The sequence below is a fragment of the Siphateles boraxobius genome, unplaced genomic scaffold, assembly GCF_051911475.1.
Source record: "Siphateles boraxobius isolate OS27281-9 unplaced genomic scaffold, OSU_SipBor_1 16, whole genome shotgun sequence".
Taxonomy (NCBI): domain Eukaryota; kingdom Metazoa; phylum Chordata; class Actinopteri; order Cypriniformes; family Leuciscidae; genus Siphateles; species Siphateles boraxobius.
This window is the reverse complement of record NW_027508766.1, coordinates 18491397-18517902: the sequence shown is the minus strand read 5'-3', so window position 1 is coordinate 18517902 and position 26506 is coordinate 18491397. Positions and strand designations below refer to the sequence as shown.

General features: G+C 45.7%; 1 protein-coding gene across 6 annotated transcripts in view; it reads right to left on the bottom strand.

Moving 5' to 3' along the window:
• specc1 (sperm antigen with calponin homology and coiled-coil domains 1) overlaps positions 1-26506 on the bottom strand; it is a 369724-nt gene that overhangs the window by 97424 nt on the left and 245794 nt on the right. For all 6 annotated transcript variants that reach the window (XM_077231910.1, XM_077231913.1, XM_077231912.1 and 3 more), the window contains one exon: positions 22853-22955. In XM_077231910.1, the coding sequence (XP_077088025.1) occupies positions 22853-22955 (103 nt within the window). The remainder of the gene's footprint in view (positions 1-22852; positions 22956-26506) is intronic.

The following is a 26506-nucleotide window of genomic DNA, read 5'->3' as shown; positions in this document are numbered from 1 at the left end:
GCTGTTGTAGGCTGTACGGACCTTTAAAATAACTTGAAATAATTTGGCGAGATGATATGGACATGTAACGAGGTCAAGACCCGCCTGGAACTACTTTAGCCGTACGTTTCCCTGAAAATAATTGCACACCTTAGAACGTTAAGTTATAAAGAATTAATAAAATAATATAAAATTAATATAAATAATAAAAATCCAGAGAAACGGCAAATTTTGCAGTGGTCTCTTTATTTTTTCAAGAGCTACAGTTGAAAATCTCTTGTGGGATTTGAAGAAGGTGGTTGCAGCACACAAACCCAAGAATATTACTGAACGTCCTGGTTGCGTATGCAACCCACCGTTCCCTGAAGGAGGGAAAGGAGGACGTAGTCGACGGTCGACTGAATTGGGATCTCGCTAGAGAGCCTATCCTCTTCGAGTACTATTGAACGAGCCAATGTAATTGGCGTGCGTGATTCGCAGCACACACTCTGCCCCCGCGGCGCGGGTATAAATACGGAAGTGGATGCACGCACTAGTTGCTTTTCGCTGAGGAGCCGAGAGTAACCCGGGGTCAGCGGTGGTCCAGCGGTAGTGGCAAGGGGACTACGTCCTCCGTTCCCTCCTTCAGGGAACGGTGGGTTGCATACGCAACCAGGACGTTCCCTTTCAGTCGATAACGTCAGACGTAGTCGACGGTCGACTGAATTGGGATAACCTTTGAAAACGCCACTAACGCTGCCATCTTCCAGTGCCTAAACCAAAGCCTCCTGATGCCCCCGCAAATTTAAGGCGGGGAAGGAAAGGGCTTAGGCCAGGGAAGTCACTGCTGTTCCTACAGGACCACTGGGAAAGTGTTCCCCGTACATTGGAAGGAAGGGACGCTGCGGAAGCCACATCCAACCCAGAGGGAGGTAACGTGGAGAATACACATATGAACAGGGCGGAAACCGGGCAGTCTAACATATGGAATGTCACTGGGGTGGCTCCAGCCTAAGACGGGGGGAGACACACCGGACAGTGATGGCAGAGAGACTCTGCCGAGGGAAGACACGGGCTCGCCGCAGGGAGCCGTATCGTGGAAGAATACACATATGGGGTCGCCGTAGGGACCGCAACATATGGACCCAGCCTAACACAGGTTCCACACTGCTTACGAGTGGTAGGCCTAACACCAGACGTTCCGCACGTCCGACGTCGGAGGGGTGTGGAGGAACTCAACAGGGTTCAATTTTAAGGGAAATCAACTGGAGTAGAAAGGCGCACGTATCCAGTCCATAGGAGGGGAATGGCGCAGCAAGCCGACACTTGAACCGGGCTCACGGTGAAACTGGCTTCATGAGAATGGAGCCCACGGGAAGCAGCGGTTCAACTAGGTGTCGTCCAGCCCCCAACTCTAGAATCTGTTTAGCAAAGCATTTCGTCAACGCCCAGGCGGAGCACTTTACACTCATCATAGAGAAGCTCAACACCTAAGTGGACATGTTAAATCTCGGATTTTTACCGAAATGAAGGCAAGCACTAAGTGCAACTTTGCATGGAAACAGCCTTCCCTCTCTGCTGAGTTCCAACAGATATTTGTAGAGCTGGTTTGAGGTCTATGGCTTGCATTCTGTACACGTCCAAGCGAACGGACAGAGAAGCCAGGGCTGGATCTGCCTCCTCCAGGGCAGCGCTTGCAGGCTCACCACCTGCTCCTATTACGGGAGAGGTAGGAACCTTGGGCACCATCCGAGCCGGGGTCTCAGCTTGTGAGAGTTAGCCGGCCCAGACTCCAGGCACAATACGTTGACCGAAAGCGAGCAAGTCCCTACCCTCTAGTAGAGACCACGTGAGCAGGAGAACTGATATAACAAAATTTTTAACTCACTGCCTGCAGTGGCTCAGGGGCGGTCTCTGCAGTGCAGTCGCACAAGGGACAAGGCCCAAGAGGATAAAGAGGGACGCAAGGATTTACAAGACCTTGCTCCTCAGGAACCTGACGATCAGAACGTGCGTCTGCACACTTCTGCAACACGATGAGCGTCGTTTAAACACCGAGGCAACATCATTTTGAGGGTGAAGGAAAACAGCCTACTCCAACCCATTTTGCAGGAAAGAGAGCACTGAAGTGATCGAAAGCTTTCAGGATCTCCTCTGGAGAGAAGACGCACTCAACGACTAGGTTCCACTTCTAAAGGCGTAAGCACGCTACCCATTTCTAGGGGGTGCTCGCAGAAGTGATGGTAACTATCACATGTCCCTGTGATAGCCACCTGAACCTCCGCGTTCAGATGTAAGACCGCCCGGAATCTCCGGGGGAAGAACGCGGGTGCCATCGTGCCCCGTCCCTGAAAGAGTTTTCTGGGGAAGTCAGGAAGGCTGTCGTTGGGAACCAGGTCTAGTTGGGCCAATCTCTTCCAGTTGACCTGAAGACCCAACGGGCTCTGGAGCACTCGAAGGGAAGGACACTGTACTGATACTCCACCCTTACACGCAACCCACAGGATGGCCTGCGGTGCGGAAGGTAGAGATCTGTTTTTAAGCATATGTCTTACGGGTCGGAGCTGCAGACCAATCTTGGGCCAAGATGGTCACGACCCACCACCTAGTAGCACGAAGAACGAGTTTACAACTTGCCTTCGTACCGGCTGGAGGAGCGGCTATATCAAATCCTTCGCCAGCAGGATAAGATAAGCACGCACAAGTCAGGAGCACTGCTCAACACTCGGTGTGATGAATATCACTGAATGTTCAGGAGCACGTCCGCTCAACACCTAATGTGATGACTATCACTGACTTGAGCGGGGTAGCCGAGCCTGAGGTGGGGCAGCAAAGTAGAGAGAGTGGTGTTAGTGTGCTGTGCAACACTTACCTGTCTCCACAAGCGGCAGGTTGCGCGTGAGAAGGCGGATGACCGGGTCCTCGAACGCACCAAGCTGCCTGCTGGCGACCAAGGGGGAGCTGAGGGGTGTAAGGCTATACAGGGTCACACCCGCCAGACTGGCCTTCTTGGGACCCAGGAACAGATGAAATTGCTCTCTCTTTGAAGTGTGGGTACCACTTGCTCCGCTTCTTTTTTTTTTTTTTTTAGGGAGCCAGCGGCGGAACAGACACACACACAAACAAAGGCTCCACCCGGCCCTCACCCGGGGGGAGGGAGTGACCGTGCCACTCCAAGAGCATCTCATCCATTCCTGGGCGGCCCGCTCCGGAATGCTTTCGCTGTCGCTTGCCACCTGGCTTGGCAGCGCCAGGAGCGGGCTGGGCGTCTCTACTGCGGCCGGCTCCATGCTGAGGCCTGGGTGGAGGCTGCTGCGGAGGGCCAGCAGGAGCGGCGGCCGGGGAACGCCCACGGCGACGAGCAGGCGGAGGAGCTGCCACCGGCGGCGGGGCGAGGCAGCAGCTGGCCACCGGGGCAGGATGTGCCGGATGACCTCCGTCTGCGCTTGAGCGGCAGAGAACTGTTGGATGCAGTTCTCCACCACGTCGCCGACCAGCCCAACCTGGGAAATTGGGGAGACCAGGAACCGAACCTTGTCCGCATCCGCCATACCAACCAGGCTGAGCCAACGAAGGCGCTACTGGACCACCAAGGTGGACATCGCCAGACCGATCACGCACGCTACGACACTCATGCCCCGGAGGGTGAGGTCGGATGCAGTGTGGTGCTCACCTATGAGCGCACTGTCTGGATTACCCTCGTGCATGCCATGGGTGCCCTAGCCTGCAGCAACGCCTTGGCACGCAAGAGGAAGCGGCTTGCCCACAGGCTTTGTAAGCTCTGCCCGTCGGAACGGACGAAAACTCACAGCCCTTAGGGGGGAGACGAGGATCCCCCCAAAAGGCACCGGCCGCCGGACACAGGTGCACCTGTGTCGACAGACCGCTCCAATGGAGGGACACCTCGCAACCCTTCACCGTTCCTCCATCAAGGGTAATGAGGGGGAAAAGCTATTCAGGCAGTTTCTGGCAGAGAAAGATGCTGTTCACCACTTGATAAGCTCTCCATGCATTTCGGGAAAGAAAGGCACTGGGGCGGCGAGCTGAGAACCAACACGGCCCGCCCCAAGATACCAAACTCCAGATTCCAACCGAGACTGAACGGGACACGGTGGAGGTTCCACTCGAGCCCGGCAGCCTCGGCGGCCCGTTTCAGCATAGCTGATAATTGCAGCTGAGTCATCATCTCTAGAAGTCAGCTCACCCTCCGATGCTGCAATCGGCGTCCTGTCCTCCAGGGTAGCCCCGAGTAAAACCACTGGCCCACCCATTACAGATGGACCAGCAGACAACACCGGAGACTCCAGTGGTTGCAGTGGAAGGGAGGAGTGAGGAGCCCACAGGGAATGGTTACCGGGCGGGACATCCAACACTATCCTCCGGTCAACCATCCCACACAGTACCCGAGGGTGGGGCATGGTAATGGGGACTCGCTCTCCGCGAACGAAGGCGAGTCTCGCCCTCAACACTGCGACAGTCATGTTCCCACAGTGAAAACATGAGCTGTCCACAAAAGCTGTCTCAGCGTGCTGTAAGCCCCCAGAAACGCACGGGCGGAATGACATCTTGAAAAAGACGCAGACGCACCCGTGTTGCTCTTTCAGAAAATAGGACCGTCACCAGTGCCGGAGCACACAGGGGAATGACCGCGGCAACACACAAACAGCCATCAACACACACAAACATTTAGAAATTTGTTGCTGTTAAAACAGCAGTTGAGAGCTTAAAGCTCGCGATCACCGCTGCACTCGCGCTGTAGAACACCAGCACTGGGAGAGTCTTCCTGAAGAACACAGACACACTCGCTCGTTGTAGACAACAGCACTCTCAGAGACATCAAACAATCGGCTCCGAAGCGAAAGGCAACTAGTGCGTGCATCCACTTCCGTATTTATACCCGCGCCGCGGGGGCGGAGTGTGTGATGCGAATCACGCACGCCAATTACATTGGCTCGTTCAATAGTGCTCGAAGAGGATAGGCTCTCTAGCGAGATCCCAATTCAGCCGACCGTCGACTACGTCTGACGTTATCGACTGAAAGGGAACTGGAAGCCACTGCTCATGAGGAATGGGCTAAGGTTCCTCAGAAACGCTGCAAGAAGCTGGTGTCTGGTTACATCTAGTTTTTAGTAGGTAATAACAGCACAAGGGTGTTCTACTAAGTACTAAAGATGCTTGCCATGAAGGGGTTGGATAATTTTGAGACCGCAGAAGTCATTAAAAGTTGCATTTTCAGTTGAATTTTGGGAAACCACTTGAAACATTTGTTGTGTTGAGCTATTTCAATTACTTTTGTTTGATTTGTTAATTGCTAACAGCTGAAAGTCTGGAAATTGATTGCAATGTGGTTGAATGATTTTGATTACAACTGTATATCGTGCATTGCAAAAGTATTCATACCCCTTCATTTGTACACCCACCCCATTTTATGTTTCAGCCTTATGTTAAACTGCTTTAATGGTCCTAAAAACAGGATACATTTAATACTGTGGGGAACCGGTGCTGAGAGTGAGGGTGGAGGAGAGGTGCAGACCGAGCCTGACATACTGAGGGCGGTTAGTGAGAAAATCCATAATCCAGGTGCAGAGGTGAGCGGAGAGGCCCAGGTAAAGGAGTTTCCTGATAAGTATGTCTGGTATGATGGAATTGAACACAGAACTATAATCAATGAAGAGCATCCAGACGTATGTCCCTCTATGTTCCAGAGCATCGTGGAGGGCTGTGGCAATGGTATCCTCTGTAGACCAGTTGGCCCTGTCAAGTCAAGTCAAGTCATCCTCATTTATATAGCGCTTTTAACAATGTAGATTGTTTCAAAGCAGCTTTACCGAGATAAACATATAATTTAAGGTAACAGAGATTGGTTTAGTTTTATACTGGTTCTTGAAAAATGTTTTTTCCAGCTAAAGTTAGTTTTGATTGATTCACTTCCGTCTAAATGATAGTTTGTTATTAAATTAGGGGCCGCTAAGACGACACCGTTCTCTCTAAACAGACTTTAAACGCGAACCTGTGATAGACGCTGATGACGTTCACATGCGCATTAAGAATTGATTCTATAGTTATGTGTTTGAATATATGTGCCCAGGTTTGTAAGGAATTACAAACCATGTCTAAACAAACTACTTGTCTTGTCTATAAATTTTGATGCAGAAATTTATTTTATCTTATCACTTCGGGTAGGTACGCGAACCAAAAAAATAAATAAAAAATTGGTCAAAAGTGCGAGGAAGGCTGGCTTTAATGTGCCTCATTACTAGGCTCTCTAGACACTTTTCGACAATAGAAGTGAAGGCAATTGGTCTGTAGTCATTTAAACTGTCTACAACAGGCTTCTTCGGGACCGGGATGATGCAGGGTGGAACGATGGCTTGTGACAGGGACAGATTAAAAATGTTAGTAAAGCACATCAGCACATGGAAAAGTATGAATGAATTGCTTTCAAAGAAAGAAGTGCTTTCAATCATTGTGTTCTTGTGTTAGCAGTGGTTCCCTCCAACGAAAGATGTGCAGCCATCATCGTTTTGCATCAAAATGGCCTCATGTGCAAGGAAAATGGTGCAAAGAAAATTGCACCTGAAATAACCATTTACCAGATCATCAAGAACCTCAAGGAGAGAGGTCCAACTGCAGTGATGAAGGCTTCAGGACATCCCAGAGTAAGGATTGGCTTTTTTCAAAAAATATTGTATTAGAATATTTGGGCTCATAAAAAAAATGTATATTCCAATATTTGTTTATTTAAATGGAGTTTAACAAGAAATATGTTTTTTTTTGTAAGTTTTTGTCACCATTTCTTAACAAGCTTACGGTTAGGCAATATACACAAGCTTACAATATATCTTAAGGTTTTCTTTTGGTTCAAAACATTAAACAATTATGTGTAAACAAAAAAAATATGAACAAAAGCCATATAACCTCAAGCAGCGTGATTGGGAAAAAGCGCTAATAGAGCAGACTGCACCAATTATCGCACAGAACGTACATACACCGTTATCGTTAGCATGTGGTTATCTTGTTTATATTGTTTCATGTTCATGTTGACAAAAACAATAATATCCACATGCTCGGGTGAGAAAACGTGACAGATGTTGCAGAGACATGAAGATAATGGTGCGCTAAGCGATGTGGTAAGTGAAGTTTCTAACAGCACTTTGCGTTTTATGTTCTTAAACCTGTCTCCCCCAATGAAACTTAAACAGCTGCGCTTACCTGTCGTGAATGCAGTGATGGTCAGCTGTCTTTCCTCATTTGAATTCTCATTGTGGTGGGTATTATGATAACTCAGTTTCATTAATTGTTTTTATCAAAAGTAACTATTTTGTAAGATCATTTAGTAAGATCATTTTCATCTAAGTAATTCTAAACAAATTAAAACTAAACAACATTATGTGATCAAATTGTAATCAACTTGTTGAATGAATGAAGGAATGAGGCATTTATATAGTGCTTTCATATGTTCTACTGTACACCCAAAGCGCTTTAAAATCATCAGGGATTCTCTCCTCAAACAGTGTGCAGTATCCACTTGGATTATGCGACGGCAGCCACAGAACAACGATCCCAGTTCGCTCACCACACAGCAGCTATAGGGGGAGAGGAGAGAGAGTGATAGAGCCAATTCAATGGATGGGGATTATTAGGAGGACATGATTGGCAAGGACCAATTGGTGGAATGTGGCCAGGACACCAGGGATACACCCCTACTCTTTACGAGAAGTGCCATGGGATTTTTAATGACCTCAGGTCAATCAGACCTCAGTCAGGACCTCGGTTTTACGTCTTATCCGAAGGATGGTGCTCTCTGACAGTATAGTGTCCCCGTCACTATACTGGGGTGATAGGACCCACACAGACCACAGAGTGAGCACCCCCTGCTGGCCTCACTAACACCTCTTCCAGCAGCAACCTGGTATATTCAGGAGGTCTCCCACCCAGGTACTAACCAGGCCCAGCCCTTGTTAACACGCTCCACAGAGCCACTCAGTGGATTTAGTTAGTAACTGTGAGTTTTAGTGCTTGGGATTTCTCATGGATTCATGCATTTATGGCCAGCAAAGCAACGTAGTAAAATTCAAATAGTATTTTGGAAATTTTGGATCCATGGCCAGGCAACTCCACAGATCTTAATCCCATAGAGAACCCCAAAGCCCACAAATTGTAATCAACTCTGAGCTATAAGACTGCAAGAATGATTTGCCATCAGTCAGGATTTGGTCGGAGTGAATTGCAGAGGTTATGAAGAAGAAGGGACTCTTTCACTGTAAATGGACTCTTTGCATTTATTGAATGTTTTTTCAAATAAAAGCCTTTAAAACTTGAAATACTTATCATTGTTTTCCAGCATACCACAAAAATGTGAAAAAATAATCTACAAATAATTAAGCAACAAATTTAGCAAAACAGTAGATTTATGTCACTGCCAATACTTTTGGCCATGGCTGTTTAATAATTAATTTAAATACAATAGAATAAAATTTGCTTAATTTTCATGACGACAACATCACAATGTAAAACATCCTAATGGTCCCAAAAACAGGATACATTTAAATACCCTTTGGAAAGATTAAGTGGTTTTACATTTTATATACAAAAAATATATACATTTATTCAGCATCAAATGCATCAAATGATCAAAAGTTACCGTCAAATAAATTTAAAACGGTTATGTAACCAGATGAGCACGCTCCGCCCTCTCGTTCACTCTCCCCGGACTCCTGATTCACCGCACCTGCTATTCTGATTCACCGCACCAGCACATCATCAATCACCCTCACTATAAAGAGACACTTCCCCTTCACTTCCTCGTCTGGTCTCTTCCTTACGTTACCACACAGACTCTCAACAATCCTTACCTGAATACTTACTACAAAGATCCCGTTCCTGTTCTTCTTCTCCGACCATCATCTCCTGCTGCTTGTTCATCTGCCATCCATCGTCTGCATGCTGTATCCAACCCGCATTTGTAACAGAGACATCAAGTTAACCATCGAGCTAAGTTCCACTTTCAGTTCTGATTCTTCACATATCTACTCACCGATCATCACTGCAGTTCACGTCCGTGCCTCTGTTCAATAAACACTGTTTACATTACTACTCACCTGTCTGCTTCTCCATAACCATGACAGAAGACCAGACCTTATGCAGAGCTCCACGGACACTGCAGCGGATCGCCCTGTCGACCCGTTCGCAGATCTGGTGAATGCAGTCAGTCGATCTCTCCAACCATCATCACCGGTTAATCCATCTACCATTCCCGTCGAAGTCATCGATGCCGCACACCAATCGCTTCTCCAACCTTCACCCACTTCTTCATCCGCTGCCTCTGCCAGTCCCATGGCCCGACCAGCAAACTTCACCAGTGAGGCGGAGGAATGCAGCGGATTCTTACTTCAATGCTCACTCTATTTTGAGATGCAGTCCCATCAGTTCAACAACGGTCGTGCCATGGTGGCATTTATCATCTCATTGTTGTCCGGACGCGCCCTCCAGTGGGCTGTCACTGTGGCAGACCAACGCTGCCATAATCACTTCACTATCAGCCTTCTTCAGTCACTTTAAGGAAGTTTTTGGACACGCCGAGGAGACGAGTGGAAGACAACCTTCATCGCCACTATGAATACCGGGTCATGCAGTATGGCCTGTCCAACTCTCCAGCAGTATTCCAAGGCTATATGAATGAGGTGTTCCGGGAGTTCCTTTATCGGTTCGTCGTGGTCTATATTGACGACATCTTGATTTACTCCCGGAACCTGGCCGAACATCGCCACCACGTTACGCAGGTCCTGGAAAAGCTCCGTCAACATCAACTTTACCTCAAACTCGAGAAATCCGAGTTCCACACCACCTCCGTCCAATTCGTGGGATATTTCATCGACCATGAAGACATCCGGATGGACCAGAAAAACGTGGATACCAACCAAAACTGGCCTCAACCATAAAGGAACTTTAACGCTTTCTCGGATTCGCTAATTTCTACCTAATAACTAATAACTACAGTATTCTCAGTACTCCTCTAACTCCAACCCTCAAAAGGCCGGCCCAAGTCTCTGTCCTGGACCCCAGCAGCTTCTGATGCCTTCCTTCAACTCAAACAAGCCTTTCAAACCGCTCCAATCCTAGTTCACCTGAATACTGATCTGCAATTCATTGTCGAGGTGGACGCCTCATCCACTGGGGGTGGAGCGGTTCTCTCACAGCGGCAGGAGGATCCTCCTGGACTCCATCCCTGCGCCTTCTACTCTAAGAAGCTTTCCCCGGCGGAGCAGAACTACAATATAGGAAATTGTGAGTTGCTTGCCATCAAACTAGCACTTTAAGAGTGGAGGCATTGGCTGGAGGGAGCACATCACAAGTTTGAAGTTATCACCGACCATCGCAATCTCAAATACCTACGAGAAGACAAAAAATTTAACCCACGTCAAGCCCGGTGGGCTTTATTCTTCACCAGATTCAACTTTACCATCTCATACCGACCAGGAACCAAGAACTGTAGAGCCGACACCTTATCTTGTCTTTATCAATCAACCCTGGATGACCCAACTCCAGAACCCATTCTCCCTCCAGCCATGTTTGTCAGTTCCATTAACCCTCAGAGCCCGACGTCATCGTCCACGACGTCACACGGCACCTCCGATAAATATTTATATAATTTGATGAAAGTTTTATCGATTTTCTTACCGTTTTTTTTCCAGCAGAATCCATCACGGGGGTGTCCTTGGTGTCTTTGTAGCCTTTACAGAAGGTTTTCTATCCAGCCCGGAACTTGTGCCTCTTTTCTGAGTTTTTCAGCAATAAATCCAAACACTTACATCCAAGATTTATCCACTTGATGTCCATAATTTATCAATTCTCCATCATTTTTGCCGCTAGCTCGATGCTAGCTGCCATTTTGGATATCACATGATGCTTTGCGTGAGGTTGTTGACCAATGACAGGCTGATCCGTCTTCCACGTTGGTGTGCGTCATTATGCATGAACCAAGCTCTGATATTGTGGAGAGAGAAACGCACGGCAAAGTAGTTTTGAGGAGAGAGAGAGAGACTCGCGGCAAAGTAGTTTTGAGGAGAGAGAGAGACGCACGGCAAAGTAGTTTTGAGGAGAGAGAGAGAGAGAGAGAGAGAGAGAGAGAGAGAGACGCGCGGTCCTCTCTCTCTCTCATCTCTTTGTCCCTCATGAACAAATCATCCCTAGGGAGTGGCTACAATGTGTATGTAGACAACTTCTACACAAGTCCAAAGCTATTCATGGATCTCTACAGCATGAACTTTGGAGCATGTGGCACCTACAGGGACAACAGACGAGGATGCCCACGCACAACCACAAATGCCATGACCAAAAAGGATCCTAGGGGCACCATCAGGTGGATCCGTGACGGCCCTCTGGTTTTTGTAAAGTGGATGGACACTCGGGAAGTCTCTGTCTGCTCCACAATTCACCCGGCCTTCTCTGGCAACACAGTTCAGAGAAGGGTAAGAACTCAGGATGGAGGCTGGAACACCAAATCCATTCCATGCCCAACCCCTGTCACTGAATACAACAAGAATATGGGAGGTGTTGATCTTTCTGATCAACTCATCCAATACTACTCAGTTCACCATAAAACTATGAGATGGTACAGGACATTGTTTTTCCATTTTTTGGACATTGCTGCGACCAACAGTTACTAACTTCACAAGGAAGTTTGTGCAGAGAAGCAGCAACAGCCCATGACCCACAAGGCTTTTCTGGAGGAGCTGACAGCCCAACTCTGTGGTGGTTACAGTTGCTGTTCCCCCCACCCAGCAACAAAGTGACCATGTACCTGTGCCAACATCAGACCAAACTGAAACCAGCAAGAAGGCCTCCTATGGTAGAAGGCAATGTGTGAACTGCAAGCAGACAAGGCAGGTCAAACAGGCCACCCCCTGGAAATGCAAAGCCTGTGATGTGGCCCTCTGTGTGATTGCTGATAGGAACTGTTTTGAGGCATGGCACCAGTGAATGAGGCAAAAAACGCCTCGACTTTTTTTGGAAAAATGTAAATAGTTTTGGTTCTGTAGAAGTTACAATGTTTATTCTTGTGCTCCAGGACTCCAAAGACATGAACAAACTTTTTTCCAGAGGAAATTTGCTTAGCTTTTATTTATTTGTGTGTGATTTCAATAAATATTTGAGTGATTCAATTTCTGTTTTATTTTTTCATTTGTCTTTATGGTCCCATAACTTATTTTACATCCAGGTGACATCAATGCAACACAAATATGCTGAAAGTCCAATTTGTCTTGAAAAAAAAGAGGTGTGTCAATTGCCTGTGCACAACAGGGTTGATGTTTTACAAGCTTTTTTAGTAAATAAAACCAGAAGGAAAATGAATTGTAAAAATGCCCTTAGGTCTTAAAGGGTTAAGTGGGCCATTGATACATAGATCATCCAAACCAACCGCTCCAACCCTGCTCCGCCGGGATGTCCAGAAGGGTGCCTCTATGTTCCTCCCACCTTTCGCCCTACCCTTCTGGACTCCCCCAGAAGTTTACTGCAGTTTACATTCGTGCCTCTGTTCAATAAACACTGTTTACATTACTACTCACCTGTCTGCTTCTCTCTGTAACCGTGACAGGTTACAAAGGCATTCTTTTGAACTTTCTATCCTTCAAATCAGCATATTAAAATGACTTATGAAGCATCACGTGACACTAAAGACTGGAGTAATGGCTGCTGAAAATCCAGCTTTGCCATTATAGGAATAAAATACATTTTCAAATATATTAAAATACAAAGCAATTATTTTAAAATGTAATGTAATAATATCTTCAAATATTTTACTGTATTTTTGAGCAAATAAATGCAGCCTCGGTGAGTATAGGAGCCTTCTTTCAAAAACATTAGGGACCAGATATACTAAACAGGGTAAATTATCGTGAAAGTGGAATTACAAAAAAGCGCAGGTGGGAGTGGAAAGTTCTGCAAATTAAAGAACACAGATGCAGCCAGATCATTTCCATAATGACCAACACAATCAACCAGGAGCAGTGCAAATTAGCATCTTGTTTAAGACATTCTTTTTTGGGTCTGTAAATAATGGCGCAAATACCAGTAAATTGATTAGTGCAAACCACCTTGCATGATTAATTTAAATACTCTCCTTTAATGATGCACCGATGTGAAAATTGTGGCCGATACCGATAACCGATATTAATATTGCTGTTATGGCCGATACCAATATTTACCGATGTCGATATCTCTGTATAGAAAACACATTTTTTTGATAATCAAATTAAGAGCTATTTTTTTTTTTACTTTTGTAATTTATTTTCAGAAATGACTGATATTGGGCACCTTTAACTGTGTGCAAAATATGTCATCAGATTTTCAGAAGAAAAAATAAATATTTATATAAAAATATTTTTTTATAAAGAATACAAGTGTGTCCTGAATTCACACTATGAATAAGCCAACCCTGAGTATTCTCAATAAACATCTAACTCACTTGAGACCAAGTCACTGTATTCTGTGAACAGTAACAGTTCAAAACTTTAAAGTACAGTACTGTCCTACTAAGGCAAAAGACCTTAACTTATATTTTATAGCACAATGTTATGATAACACTTAAAATGTAAGCAATATTAACCCTATTAGACTCACTATGATAAAAATGGCTTCACATGTATAAACAAGAAGTTGAAGTAGTGAGAATAGTTGGAATGTCCTGTATGAACAAAATTATGGAGTATGTTTTTGTTTCCACTGTTCGATCGCGCCAGCGCCTATCTCTCTCTCTCTCGCGCGTGCATATTCATATATTCATATAAAACATATTCCAGCATTGCAATCTTGACGTCGCAGCCTAGCTGTTCATAAGAGTCACAGAGCTTCAGAGCTAAGGCAGGGCTACAGATTAGGTGTCCCTAAAGAACTGTATCTAAGTTAGTAGTTCCGCATTGTAATGGATTTGCCTTTTCGTCGGTTGTTTGACATGGATTTTAACCAGGGTTCAACAAAAGGTATGCTCTAACTTACTACATTCCTGCTGCTGGTGTATAATGGGTGTGTCGTTGCGGCTCCAACCAACAAATTCGCGTAGTTTTCAGTTAGTGGACTGTCATTGACAGGCGAGAGCTAGCATTTTATTTCAGTTGTAGCCTACATGTAGCCTTGTATTACGGGCTGTGAATTAAGATATCCTACAAGCCTGCTCTAATGCAGCGCTTGTTACTAATGATTATGTCTCGAAACGTGTTTGTGTCTAGTTTGTGAAGTAGCATCGCAAGCTAAAGGCTACCGCTAGCTATTACTGGACTTTCAAGATTACCTTTTTTATGCACCATCGTGTTTCATTCTTACCTTGATCATTTTCATCATCATTTTCCCCCGGGAGTATGCCATTATTCCGTAATAACAAAAGCTATCACTGTGAAACATGTAACTTACATGTGTGTCTGAGGTGATTTAATTGCTACATCATAACCCCGTAACTCCAGCGCGACAATACTTTGATGGTCGGTCAGAACAAGGCAGAGTGCTGTAACTTGCGTCTCCAGCACCTGCTTCAGCACATTATGTGTGTAATGTATGCGCTCCTGCATAAACAAACATCCCCGCCCCCAGATAAGCCTACACACACGTCAAATACACAGGAATGAGTATCGGCCTGTTCACATCGGCCCTATTTTGACATCGGATCGATACCGATGTGTAAAAAATTGACCATATCGGCCGATATTATATCGACGGCCGATATATCGTGCATCACTACTCCTTCCATAAATTTTGCGTCTGAAAGGGAAACTCCTATAAATGCATATGCATATGCAAGGTCAGCTGCAAAAATTGTGTCCACGCCTTTTCAGCACAATTTTTTTTAAGTCCTTATTAAGTCCTGACAGTAGTTTTTTAACCCCAGAGGAGGGTTTGCGCTGATGCAAGCTGTTAGTAAATCTGGCGACCTTAAACCTTAAACAATAGTGTCTTTTTTTTTTTACTTCTATTTTGATTTTGTGGGTAAATTTGGCCCAGGTTTTATGAAATTCAACAAAGTGTAGACATTAAAGAAAGTTAGTTTCACGTCAATCCATTGTCACTTATAATATACCAGTGACAAAACCACACAAAATTTTACAGTCATGTTAATTCATCTGCTAGCACACACAATGTCTAAGCCTGGCACAAACGGATAATCTGACTCCATGTCAACATTTAAGCATCCCCATTAACCACACAGAAAAAAATACATCTTATAACATCCAACTGCCTATTTTCAATGCTGAAATCCACAACTATTAGTTTATGCCTCTTATTGCATTCTGGAATTATTCTTGATTATTTTTAGCCAGTGCTTAAGGCCAGAGGGCTTGCAGAGATTCTATTCCGAAATGTAATTTATAGTTCTCTTACGAGAGGTTCTCTCGTATTGCGTAAGTTTAGCTTACGCTACGGGAAAGATTCATCTTCTCGAGATACTGAAGCCAAAAAATTATCCTTAATTTTGTATTCCTTGTCAACGCAGTGCAGCAGCTAGCAGACCTAGAGCAGGCCATCTCGCGTGCTCATTGGCTGCCCTGCGGGCAACTGCTGCAGCCTACCAGTGAGCCCGGCGTGACGTCACGCCCAATGAAGGGCGCCCGCGCCTTCATAGCGTCACAGCCCGCCAGAATGGGCGTGGCTTAGCGTATAACACTAGGGGCTGTAGGCTGACTTACCTGATTTTCGTCTCTTCAGCGAGCTCTTCGCATCGCTGGATCTGAGAGAAGCCACCGCCGCCGTCGAACAGCGGACAGCCAGCTTAGGAGAGCGCTGAGGAAGCCGGCCGTCTTCGCCACCTTCAGCCATCCGTGCGAGCTACGCTATCCGGCGACGTATCCTTTACCTTGCTAAAACCTATTCTAAAAGAGCAGCGAGTGTCTTTTTTAAGACGCCTCGCACTTCCGGCTGTGAAGCGTTTCCGCTGTCGACCCTGCGGGCTCGACTCGAAGCCTTCAACACCCCCGCCTCTCCTCACCGACGCGCAGCTGCCGCTCACGAGCCTCACTGCCGTCGCATCTGAGAATGAGGCCGAGGGACACGTACGAGCACGCGGCTAGCTCTCTTTACATTACAAGAGAGCTACCCCGCCCTCGTGTCCCCGTTCGCGCGTCATGCAGAGCCCTCTCGAGCTCTCTGCTTGACCCGGACGGGCATCATCTGTGTTACATGTAGGTCCCGTGCCCACTACTCGTGCGCGCGCCCTCGTACAAACGCTGTTCCAGTTCTGCTCGACCACCGAGCACGCGGCTAGCTCTCTTTACGTTACAAGAGAGCTACCCCGCCCTCGCGTCCCCGTTCGCGCGTCATGCAGAGCCCTCTCGAGCTCTCTGCATGACCCGGACGGGCTTGCGCGCCGCCGTCGAAATGTCTCGTCATGTCAGTCCCCTTAGATAAGGCTACTGCAGCGGTGTATTTGGCAGCCAACGAGCCGGTAATGCAACCTGCTCGCCTGCACACAAACGCCGTTTTCACGGCGACCCAGAAAAATCTCAAAAAGAGTATTTAATGTCTGGTCCGGCTCATGCCGTCGGTGTTGAAAGTGAAAGTGCCCACGCCCCAGTGTTCACCACTACACATAAGCACTCCGAACCTCGCAGAGCACACTCTCATGAAGCGCAGAAAAGCCGCTCGAGTGTTGAATGTAAGAAATGTGTCCACAAGTCTGTGCCCACTATCTGCCCGCTCTGTTACACGATCAAGAAAGCAGGTTATGAATGTAAGTCTCGTGCCCGCCAGAGTGCGTTCACGCTTGCTAACACAAACCTCCCCCCGGGCTCCGCCCGCGCATTTAAGTGTTATCACAAAACGCAAGGCATTAATAAAACGCTCCCCATCCATTATGATCGGGGCGTCAAAAACACTTGTGAATCTAGTGCCCGCGCTCACGCTTACAGGAAGCTTTTCCGCCCGGAGCGCTGCTCGCGCGTCAAAGAGTGAAAAAAGAATGTTCCCCATCCCTTATGATTGGGACATCTCACATAAATCAGCCGTTCTCGGCTTTCAGTGAGCAGCCGTTGCCCAGAACTGAGAGCGCGCGCGCCGCGCTTTCGGCTCCGGGTCAGTTTCACAAAAGAAAGCAGGTTATGGATGTAAGTCTCGTGCCCGCCAGAGTGTGTTCACGCTTGTTAACACAAACCTCCCCCCGGGCTCCGCCCGCGCGTTTTAAGTGTTATCACAAAACGCAGGGCATTAATAAAACGCTCCCCATCCATTATGATCGGGGCGTCAAATACACTTGTAAGTCTCGTGCCCGCGCACACGCGCTTACAGGAAGCTTTTCAGCCCGGAGCGCTGCTCGCGCGTCAAAAAGTAAAAAAAAAAAAAAAAAAAAAAAAGAATGTTCCCCATCCCTTATGTTTGGGACATCTCATATAAATCAGCCGGTCTCGGCTTTCAGCGAGCAGCCATTGCCCAGAACCGAGAGCGCGCGCGCCGCGCTTTCGGCTCCGGGTCAGTTTCACAAAAGAAAGCAGGTTATGAATGTAAGTCTCGTGCCCGCCTGAGTGCGTTCACGCTTGCTAACACTAACCTCCCCCCGGGCTCCGCCCGTGCGTTTAAGTGTTATCACAAAACGCAGGGCATTAATAAAACGCTCCCCATCCATTATGATCGGGGCATCAAATACACTTGTAAGTCTCGTGCCCGTGCACACGCGCTCACGCTTACAGGAAGCTTTCCCGCCCGGAGCGCTGCTCGCGCGTCAAAAAATGACAAAAGACTGTTCCCCATCCCTTATGATTGGGACATCTCACATAAATCAGCCGGTTTCGGCTTTTCAGCGAGCAGCCATTGCCCAGAACCGAGAGCGCGCGCACCGCGCTTTCGGCTCCGGTTCAGTTTCACAAGCCCGCAAATGGCGGCGGTCTGAACCCGGAGGCCATTCGCCCCCTAGCGGCTCACATAGCTGCGTGGGAAACTATCCCAGGGATTTCAGAATGGGTGTTGAGCACAATAAAGCAGGGCTATACACTTCAATTCATTCGCCGTCCCCCGCGCTTTCAAGCCCGGACCGCGGCGATAGTGAATGCGGAAGTAGCACACCTACTTCACGCAGAAATAGCAAAGCTGCTGTGCAAAGGGGCTATAGAAAAGGTACAGCCTTCTCTGAGCGAGTCAGGCTTTTACAGCCGATATTTTCTCGTACCCAAGAAGGTCGGAGCCTTCAGACCTATCCTAGATCTGAGACATTTGAACTAAGGGCTTGCGAAAAGACCGTTCAAAATGCTTACGACCAGGAAAATCCTCGCGCACGTTCGCCCGAGGGACTGGTTTATTTCTCTAGATCTGAAGGATGCCTATTTTCAGATTCAGATAGTAGCCCGTCACAGGCAATTTTTGAGATTCGCCTTCGACGGTCAGGTATATCATTACACCGTCCTGCCGTTCGGCCTGTCCCTGGCAACCTGTACATTTACAAAGTGCATGGACGCAGCACTCGCCCCCCTGAGAAGTCAGGGGCTGCGAATAATGAACTATCTGGACGATTGGCTGATATTGGCACAGTCAGAGACAGAACTGCTATCTCACAGAACAGTGCTTCTCAGTCATCTGGAAAGCTTGAGTCTCACGGTCAACTGGACCAAGAGCTCATTACTGCCCAGCCAGTCAATTTCCTTTTTAGGAATAGCACTGGACTCGGTGACCATGACGGCTCGTTTATCGACACAGCGCGCGCGCCGTGTTCGCCACCTAGCCGCATCTTTCCAGAAGGGCAGCTTTCTCCCTTTGAAAACAAGTCAAAGGATGTTGGGCTGTATGGCATCAGCTGCAGCGGTGCTCCAGCTGGGCCTACTGCGCATGCGCCCGCTCCAACGCTGGTTGAATGCTCGCGTGTCCCGCCGGGTGTCTGGCGGCCAGAAAATCAGAGTGACTCAGGCCTGCATAGCAGCTCTGCAGCCCTGGTTAGTGGCCGACTGGTACCAGCAGGGAGTAATGATGGGAACCATCTCTTATCGTAAAGTCATCTCGACAGACGCGTCCAACTCGGGTTGGGGCGCACTGTTCGAGGGCAGACCGGCCTTTGGCCAGTGGTCAGACCAGGAGAAGGGTTTTCACATAAACTGTCTGGAAATGATAGCGGTCGAGAACGCGCTGAAGTGCTTCCTCCCGTTCATACAGGACCAGCATGTTCTTGTCCGCTCGGACAACATGTCTGTGGTATCCTATGTAAACCGTCAGGGCGGTGTCAGATCCAGAAATCTCTGCAATCTGACGGAACGCCTCCTTATTTGGTCTCAGATGCACCTGCACTCGCTGAGGGCGGCGCATGTGCCTGGCCATTTGAACGACGGCCCAGACAAACTGTCCAGGGACCATGTTCCCCCAGGGGAATGGTCCCTGCACCCCAAACGGGACAGAACCTGTGGCGCCTATTCGGCAGAGCGGAAGTCGACCTATTTGCGTCAAAAGACAACGCTCAATGCCCGACGGTCTGTTCGAAGGACGAGGACGCGCTGGCCCAGGTTTGGCCCAGCCTCCCGCTATATGCTTTCCCTCTGGTCTCTCTGTTGCCACAGGTGATCAAGAGAATCAGGGAAACGCGCCACTCGGTGCTCCTCATAGCCCCGCGTTGTGAGAATCAGATTTGGTTCCCGGAACTAGCAGGGCTGTCACATACAGCTCCGTGGCCGAATCCGGTGAGGGCAGATCTCCTCTCTCAGGCTCGCGGCACGATCTGGCATCCCAATCCAGAGAGCTGGTTCCTGCATGCATGGTTGATCAACGGGTACTCGTTGCCCTGCCAGAAGGAGTGATGAACACGATCACGCAGTCTAGAGCCCCTTCCACGAGAAGGCTCTACGCGTCTAAATGGTCGGTTTTCTCTGAATGGTGCACCGACAGAGGTCTGGACCCGCAGACATGGTTGGGCAGACAGACAGGGGTGGCGCATCTGCTCACCTTCCTACAAGAGCTGTTGGATAAGGGAAGGTCCCCATCCACGCTCAATGTATACGTGGCGGCCGTGGCAGCGTTCGCAGAATCGACGCACGGCCAGTCATTGGGAAGACACGAGTTGGCCATCCGCTTCCTTAGAGGAGCTAGAAGGATGAATCCGCCGTGCCCCCTGTCGGTTCCCATGTGGGATCTTTCATTGGTCCTCGAGGCCCTGAAAGCTTTTCCATTTGAACCACTAGACACCGTGGGGTTGAAATATCTATCACTGAAAACCGTCTTTCTGACTGCACTGTCGTCAGTAAAACGTGTAGGGGACCTGCATGTGCTGTCTGTTAGCGCGTCGTGTCTTGAGTTCGGACCGAATGACTCTAAAGTCATCCTCAGACCTAGACATGGCTATGTCCCTAAAGTGATGGGCACTCCATTCAGAGCGCAAGTTATTTCGTTTACAGCTCTCCCAGCATCTAACAGCGAAGGTGATGTGAATCTCCTCTGCCCTGTCAGAGCGCTGAGGTTTTACATTACGCGCTCCGCCTCCTTCAGGCTTTCGGAACAGCTTTTTGTTTCGTTTGGTGGGCGCACCAAGGGTCTCGCCTCCTCGAAACAGAGCCTGTCCAGATGGATAGTAGACGCTATAGCGGCCGCTTACGCGTCAAAAGGTCTGCAATGCCCTCTGGGCATCAGGGCTCATTCCACGAGAGGCGTGGCCTCTTCGTGGGCATGGTCCTGTGGAATTTCTATCCATGACATTTGTGTAGCGGCGGGCTGGAGCTCCCCGTCTACCTTTGTCAGGTTTTATAACCTAGAAGTTCCTGCCTTGCAGGCTAAACTGTTGTCAGTCTGAAGGAGAGGTGTATTCTGCCCAGATCTCCTGCTCAGATCACTCTCACATGACTCAGCTCTCTTGGTTGAGCTGCACTAAGTAGGGTATGTGCCATGTGCCTATACAGACCGGCGCGCTGCTCTGTATTCCCTATGTGTGCTTATGTACAAGTGATCGCCCGCGTGGCTGGCCACCTTATTTTTTCCACTTATGGGGTTCCCCTGAAAGCTCGGGGTCTCATGTGGATGCTTGGCGTTCATGTGGATGCTCATGTGGATGCTAAGCTAAACTTACGCAATACGAGAGAACCTCTCGTAAGAGAACGATACTCGGTTACTAACGTAACCTCGGTTCTCTCTAGAGAGGGAACGAGTATTGCGTAACCGGCCGAGCTCGCACCACGAGCGACTTCGCTTCAGTCGACGAAAACCAGGGAAGTCAGCCTACAGCCCCTAGTGTTATACGCTAAGCCACGCCCATTCTGGCGGGCTGTGACGCTATGAAGGCGCGGGCGCCCTTCATTGGGCGTGACGTCACGCCGGGCTCACTGGTAGGCTGCAGCAGTTGCCCGCAGGGCAGCCATTGAGCACGCGAGATGGCCTGCTCTAGGTCTGCTAGCTGCTGCACTGCGTTGACAAGGAATACAAAATTAAGGATAATTTTTTGGCTTCAGTATCTCGAGAAGATGAATCTTTCCCGTAGCGTAAGCTAAACTTACGCAATACTCGTTCCCTCTCTAGAGAGAACCGAGGTTACGTTAGTAACCGAGTATCGTTTTAAATTATAGTAATTTATTTGACAAAATCTATGCTTATCTTCTGCACATACTATGTTTTCTTTGCTTAACTTTTTAATAGCCAGTGCAGGTCACCTGAGAGCAGTCGGTCAGTATCTGGTGCTTAAAATATCATATTTTCGAGTATAAAGCAAAATATGCTGAAAGGGGGAGGAGGAAAGAAAGCATGTGCACCGCTTTCATCAATTTATTTACCAGCTGAGGCTAATATGGAGGATAAACGTGTTAGTGCTAATCTTCCTCTCATACATGACAATGGTGGAGGCCTGGGTCTTGTCCCTCTAAGGGTTTAGGCCTCAAACAGGCTATTAGAGCAGTGAACAGTACAAATATTATCTGCTCACACACAATTGCACGTGGCCAATAACACAATATTTGCTACTGGGAACACAAACACTGACTGATACAGTCCAAGTGGCACAATGCCAATTTGATCATTCAGTGCTAGATAACATCTGAAATGTAATGTGCTACTGATTAGAAATTATATGACTTAAATCTTATTTATTTGGTGTTGCAATATTTATATCATGGTCACCAGCATAAGGTATGTTTTGCATGATGGATTTGATCAGGAATTTTTTTTTAGAAGGGTATTTGAACAAAAATACGAAGGCTTAAAATGATCCTTATGAAAATACTGACACCACAAGATGCCCTCTATTGATAGCCAATTTATATAATAACTTTCCCATTTGTGAACCAACATTTTCCAATTTAGTGTTTTCACAATGTTTTTTGTAAATGTTCTTAGCAATGCAGACTTATTGGTTGCAAGCAGTAGGTATTTCTGGGGATTTTTTACCCTTTTTAAAAAAAAATTGTTATTTGATAAATATTCTTTGTTCTGTAACTTTATAAAAGCTTTATAACTTTATAACTTCTTTTTATAATATTTTTAGTCTAGATTTTTTTTAGGATGTTATGTTAAAGTACACTACTTTTCATATTTTTGTAAGAAATCTGTTCTGTTTACTAATATTACAAGGGCCACAGCACAGCTGGGGTGAAGCACTATATGTTTCTGACTTATGTAATGGTCTACGGGAGCAGCATGTTAAGATGGCCAACAGTATACTGCCACTTACCTTATTCCTATGACAATTCTTCTGATACTCCACCACAACTCAAGTGAAATATTCAAATTATGTAAGGAGTAAATAACTAACAAATGTCACATCCTTTTCTAGTTATTTGTGCAGCACTGTTTGGTGAAACTTGTGGTGCAGAAATGGTTCTCTTTTAAACGCGTAAATTCCTTTTCACTCTACATTCCTCCGGCAATGTTGTATTTAAACAGTCATGCCAATAAAACTTCACTGAAAGACGAGAGAGAGAGGGACAGGGTGAGAGAGGGGGTCACGGCCTGTGCTCCTTACCGGATAGCCCTCTGTTTTCTTCTGGCACCACTTCAGTAGAGCGTTCCTCTTAGATCCACCATACTCCCGCGCCAGAGCAGACAGAGGGTCTGTTCTTTCCACACTAGCATCAGGGGACACACACATACACATGTGCGGTCACTAACACTGCATCTGTACATATTGGTGACCAGTTAAATGTTTAACCACTGCTAAAATCCTCACACACTTGTGAGAGTACATCCGTACATCAGGGGCGTTGCTCTGCGAGAGAGACAGCATGAAAGATAATCAGATTGCCTTGTTTTGTATTCAATGGATTATTAGATTGTTAGACTGTGTGGTCATTGCACTGGAAGTCAGAACACTGTATGCATCATCGTTTTATCACCTTTCACATTGATGTCTGTATGGGTTTGAAACAAATACAAGACTCAATATATATTCTCTATTGCATAATATAATATCTAATATATTATCAAGGGATTACACTACTGTTTGTTGTTTAAAGAGATTACTGTATAAAGAGATTCATACTTTTATTCAGCAAGGACACATTAAATTGATCAAAAGTGACAGTAAAAATCTTTACAATTGATTTTTATTTAAAATAAATGCTGTTCTTTTGAACTTTCTATTCATCAAGGAATCCTGAAAAAACGTATCATGTTTCCACAAAAATATTAAGCAGCACAACTGTTTTCAACATATAATAATAATCCGAAATGTTTCTTGAGTAAAAAATCAGTAAATTAGAGTAATTTCTGAAGGATCATCTGACACTAAGAGCTACATCTTAGAGCTCAAACATGACAAATTGGGGCTCAGGTCAGGAAGCAGACAGACTGGATAAACCGACCATCTGCTAGCTGTCTCATGTCACTGAGGTCAGATAAATCCTATCACATAGAGACTCTTTCACCTAGATATCATCATATAGAGACTGTGTCTGTTCCTGAATTAGGAAGTACAAAAAACTCCTAAACCCATTTAAGGGTAAAAATTTCATTGATGTTCAACAAATAAAAAACAGATATAATAAAGGTGAACAAATGATAAAGCTGGGTATGCTGAATATTAGATCCTTTACTTCAAAAACACTTACTGTTAATGATATGATTAGAGACTATAACCTAGATGTGCTGTGTTTGACAGAAACATGGCTAAAACCAGAGGATTACATTACTTTAAATGAGTCCACCCCCAAAGATTATTGTTATAAACATGAGCCTCATCTGAAAGGCAAAGGGGGAGGTGTTGCTGTAATTTATAGTAATATTTTTAGAATTACTGAGAACTCTTTAAGTGTTGGTGCTTAATGTAACACTATCTAGTATAAATGATAAATCACATTAGACATTTTTGCTGGCTACTGTATACAGGCCATCAGGGCAACATACATACTTTATCAAATAATTTGGTGATTTTTTTTATCAGAGTTAGTACTGCCTGCAGATAAAGTCCTAATTGTTGGTAAATTTAACATGCATGTAGATAACAAAAAATATGCATTGGGATTGGGTTAGACAACTCCTGTGTCAGGACCAGTGACGAGAATAACGACGTTATAAATAAACAGTGTTTCTAACGGCGTTATTTTTATCAGGAACGAGTAATAAAACGAATTACTGTTTCCCCTGTTACAACGCCGTTATCGTTACTGACAATATAATGAGGCGTTACTATAATTGAGCTCACTGAAGCGGTTTTCATCCGAGTAGTCTCTCTCTCCTCCATAGGACCTGAAAGTTTTTTCCCTGGTGTGTGTGTGTGTTTATGAGGCGCCGTACAGGAGAAAAGCGAAGCGAACGCCATGAGCGTGCTTGACAGTGCGAGCTTGTAAACACGTGTGGCAAACACGCCTAGAATTTCGCTAAAATAACCTCTGATGATGACATTCTCTTAAGGTTATAAAAATAAAACCCTAAAATATTATATTTTATTATTATTTATTTTTGGTACATTGTGTTCAGTATTATATTGAGAGCACTTGTTAAACTGTTTACTTTTGTGAGGAAGAAAATACTTCAAGTAGGCTACATTATGTCTACCAGTTGTGAAGTTGTGTGACAGTTTTATCATTTTAATTTACTCTACAAAGAGTGTACGTATATTTTTATTTTTATTTATTTATTTTTAATAGGTGTCTCTCACATTGTCCCACAGCAACATTAAAAAATAGTCTAGATTAGTGGACAATGTTTTATAACAATAATTTATTCTATTTACTGTCCATTTCATTCATTTCACATATTGGGGGCATCCAAATTATTTGACATATTATTTGCATAATAAAAAAAAAAGTTACTCAATAGTTACTTTCCCTGGTAATTAGTTACTTTTATAATCATGTAATTCAGTTACTAACTCAGTTATTATTTGTCAGAAGTAACTAGTAACTATAATTTATTACTTTTTTAAAGTAACAAGCCTAACACTGGTCAGGACTTACTCATTTCGTAAGACAGTTGTTCCTTTACGCTTAAAGTAGATTAAAGAAAATATTCCAACGCCATGGTACACTCAGAGAGCAGCCAGATAAATGGAGCGTGTGGAATATTTGTGTACACAAATAAAAGAAGACATTTAACAGTTTTGAATGATGTGTAACACTTGCCTGTATGTCACAAATCATCGGAGTTATTTGAGTCTCTTTTGCACTGATAAGAAAAAAAGCGGGACAATCGCGCCAGCGCGATAGCCGACCCCAGAAAAATGGAGTGCAACTGGGAGAAAACAAAACTAGAGTTTTTTCGCATTTCATGGAGAGAGAGCACGATTGCGTACAGAAAGGCCTAAAAACCTGCTAGTTCTGCTTATTTTTCAACCCTTTATGAACTTCTTTACTTACAAGGTTGATAATATTAGGGACAAAATTATAACTATGCTTTTGTGGCTATTGTAATAGACTAATTCTGTAGGATCAAGTTGTGTTTTTTTAACAAGTGGTTTAATCATAGCCACTGTAGTATCTGATACTGACACTGATACTGTAGTATCACATCAGGCAGTGAATTGTAGTCTCCCTGAGGAAAAATACGATTCATTCATCCATACGATTCAGCCTCAACATGTAGGCCTATGTTAGACCCTATACCGACTAAGCTATTGAAAGAGATGCTTCATAGATCCTCTTCATAAGATCATTAATTCATCTTTGTCATTAGGATACGTACCAAAAACTTTTAAGCTGGCTATGATTAAACCACTTGTTAAAAAACACAACTTGATCCTACAGAATTAGTCTATTACAAAAGCCGATCTCAAATCTACCTTTTCAATCAAAGATACTAGAAAAGGCAGTATCCTCACAACTATGTTCCTTTTTTAGAAAGAAATGGTATCTGCAAGGATTTCCAGTCAGGATTTAGACCATAGTAATGAGACAGCTCTCATTAGAGTCACAAATGATTTGCTCTTATCATCCCATCGTGGTTGTATCTCTCTATTAGTGTTACTCGATCTTAGTGCTGCATTTGATACCATTGACCACAACATTTTTAAACACTTTTAAATAGACTCGAAAATTATGTTGGCATTAGTGGAATTGCATTAGCATGGTTTAAATCATACTTATCTGACCGTTATCAGTTTGTAGCAGTAACTGAAGAGATCTTATCAACCACAAGGCTTATCAATCACAAGTACTAGGACCGTTGCTGGTCACTCTGTACA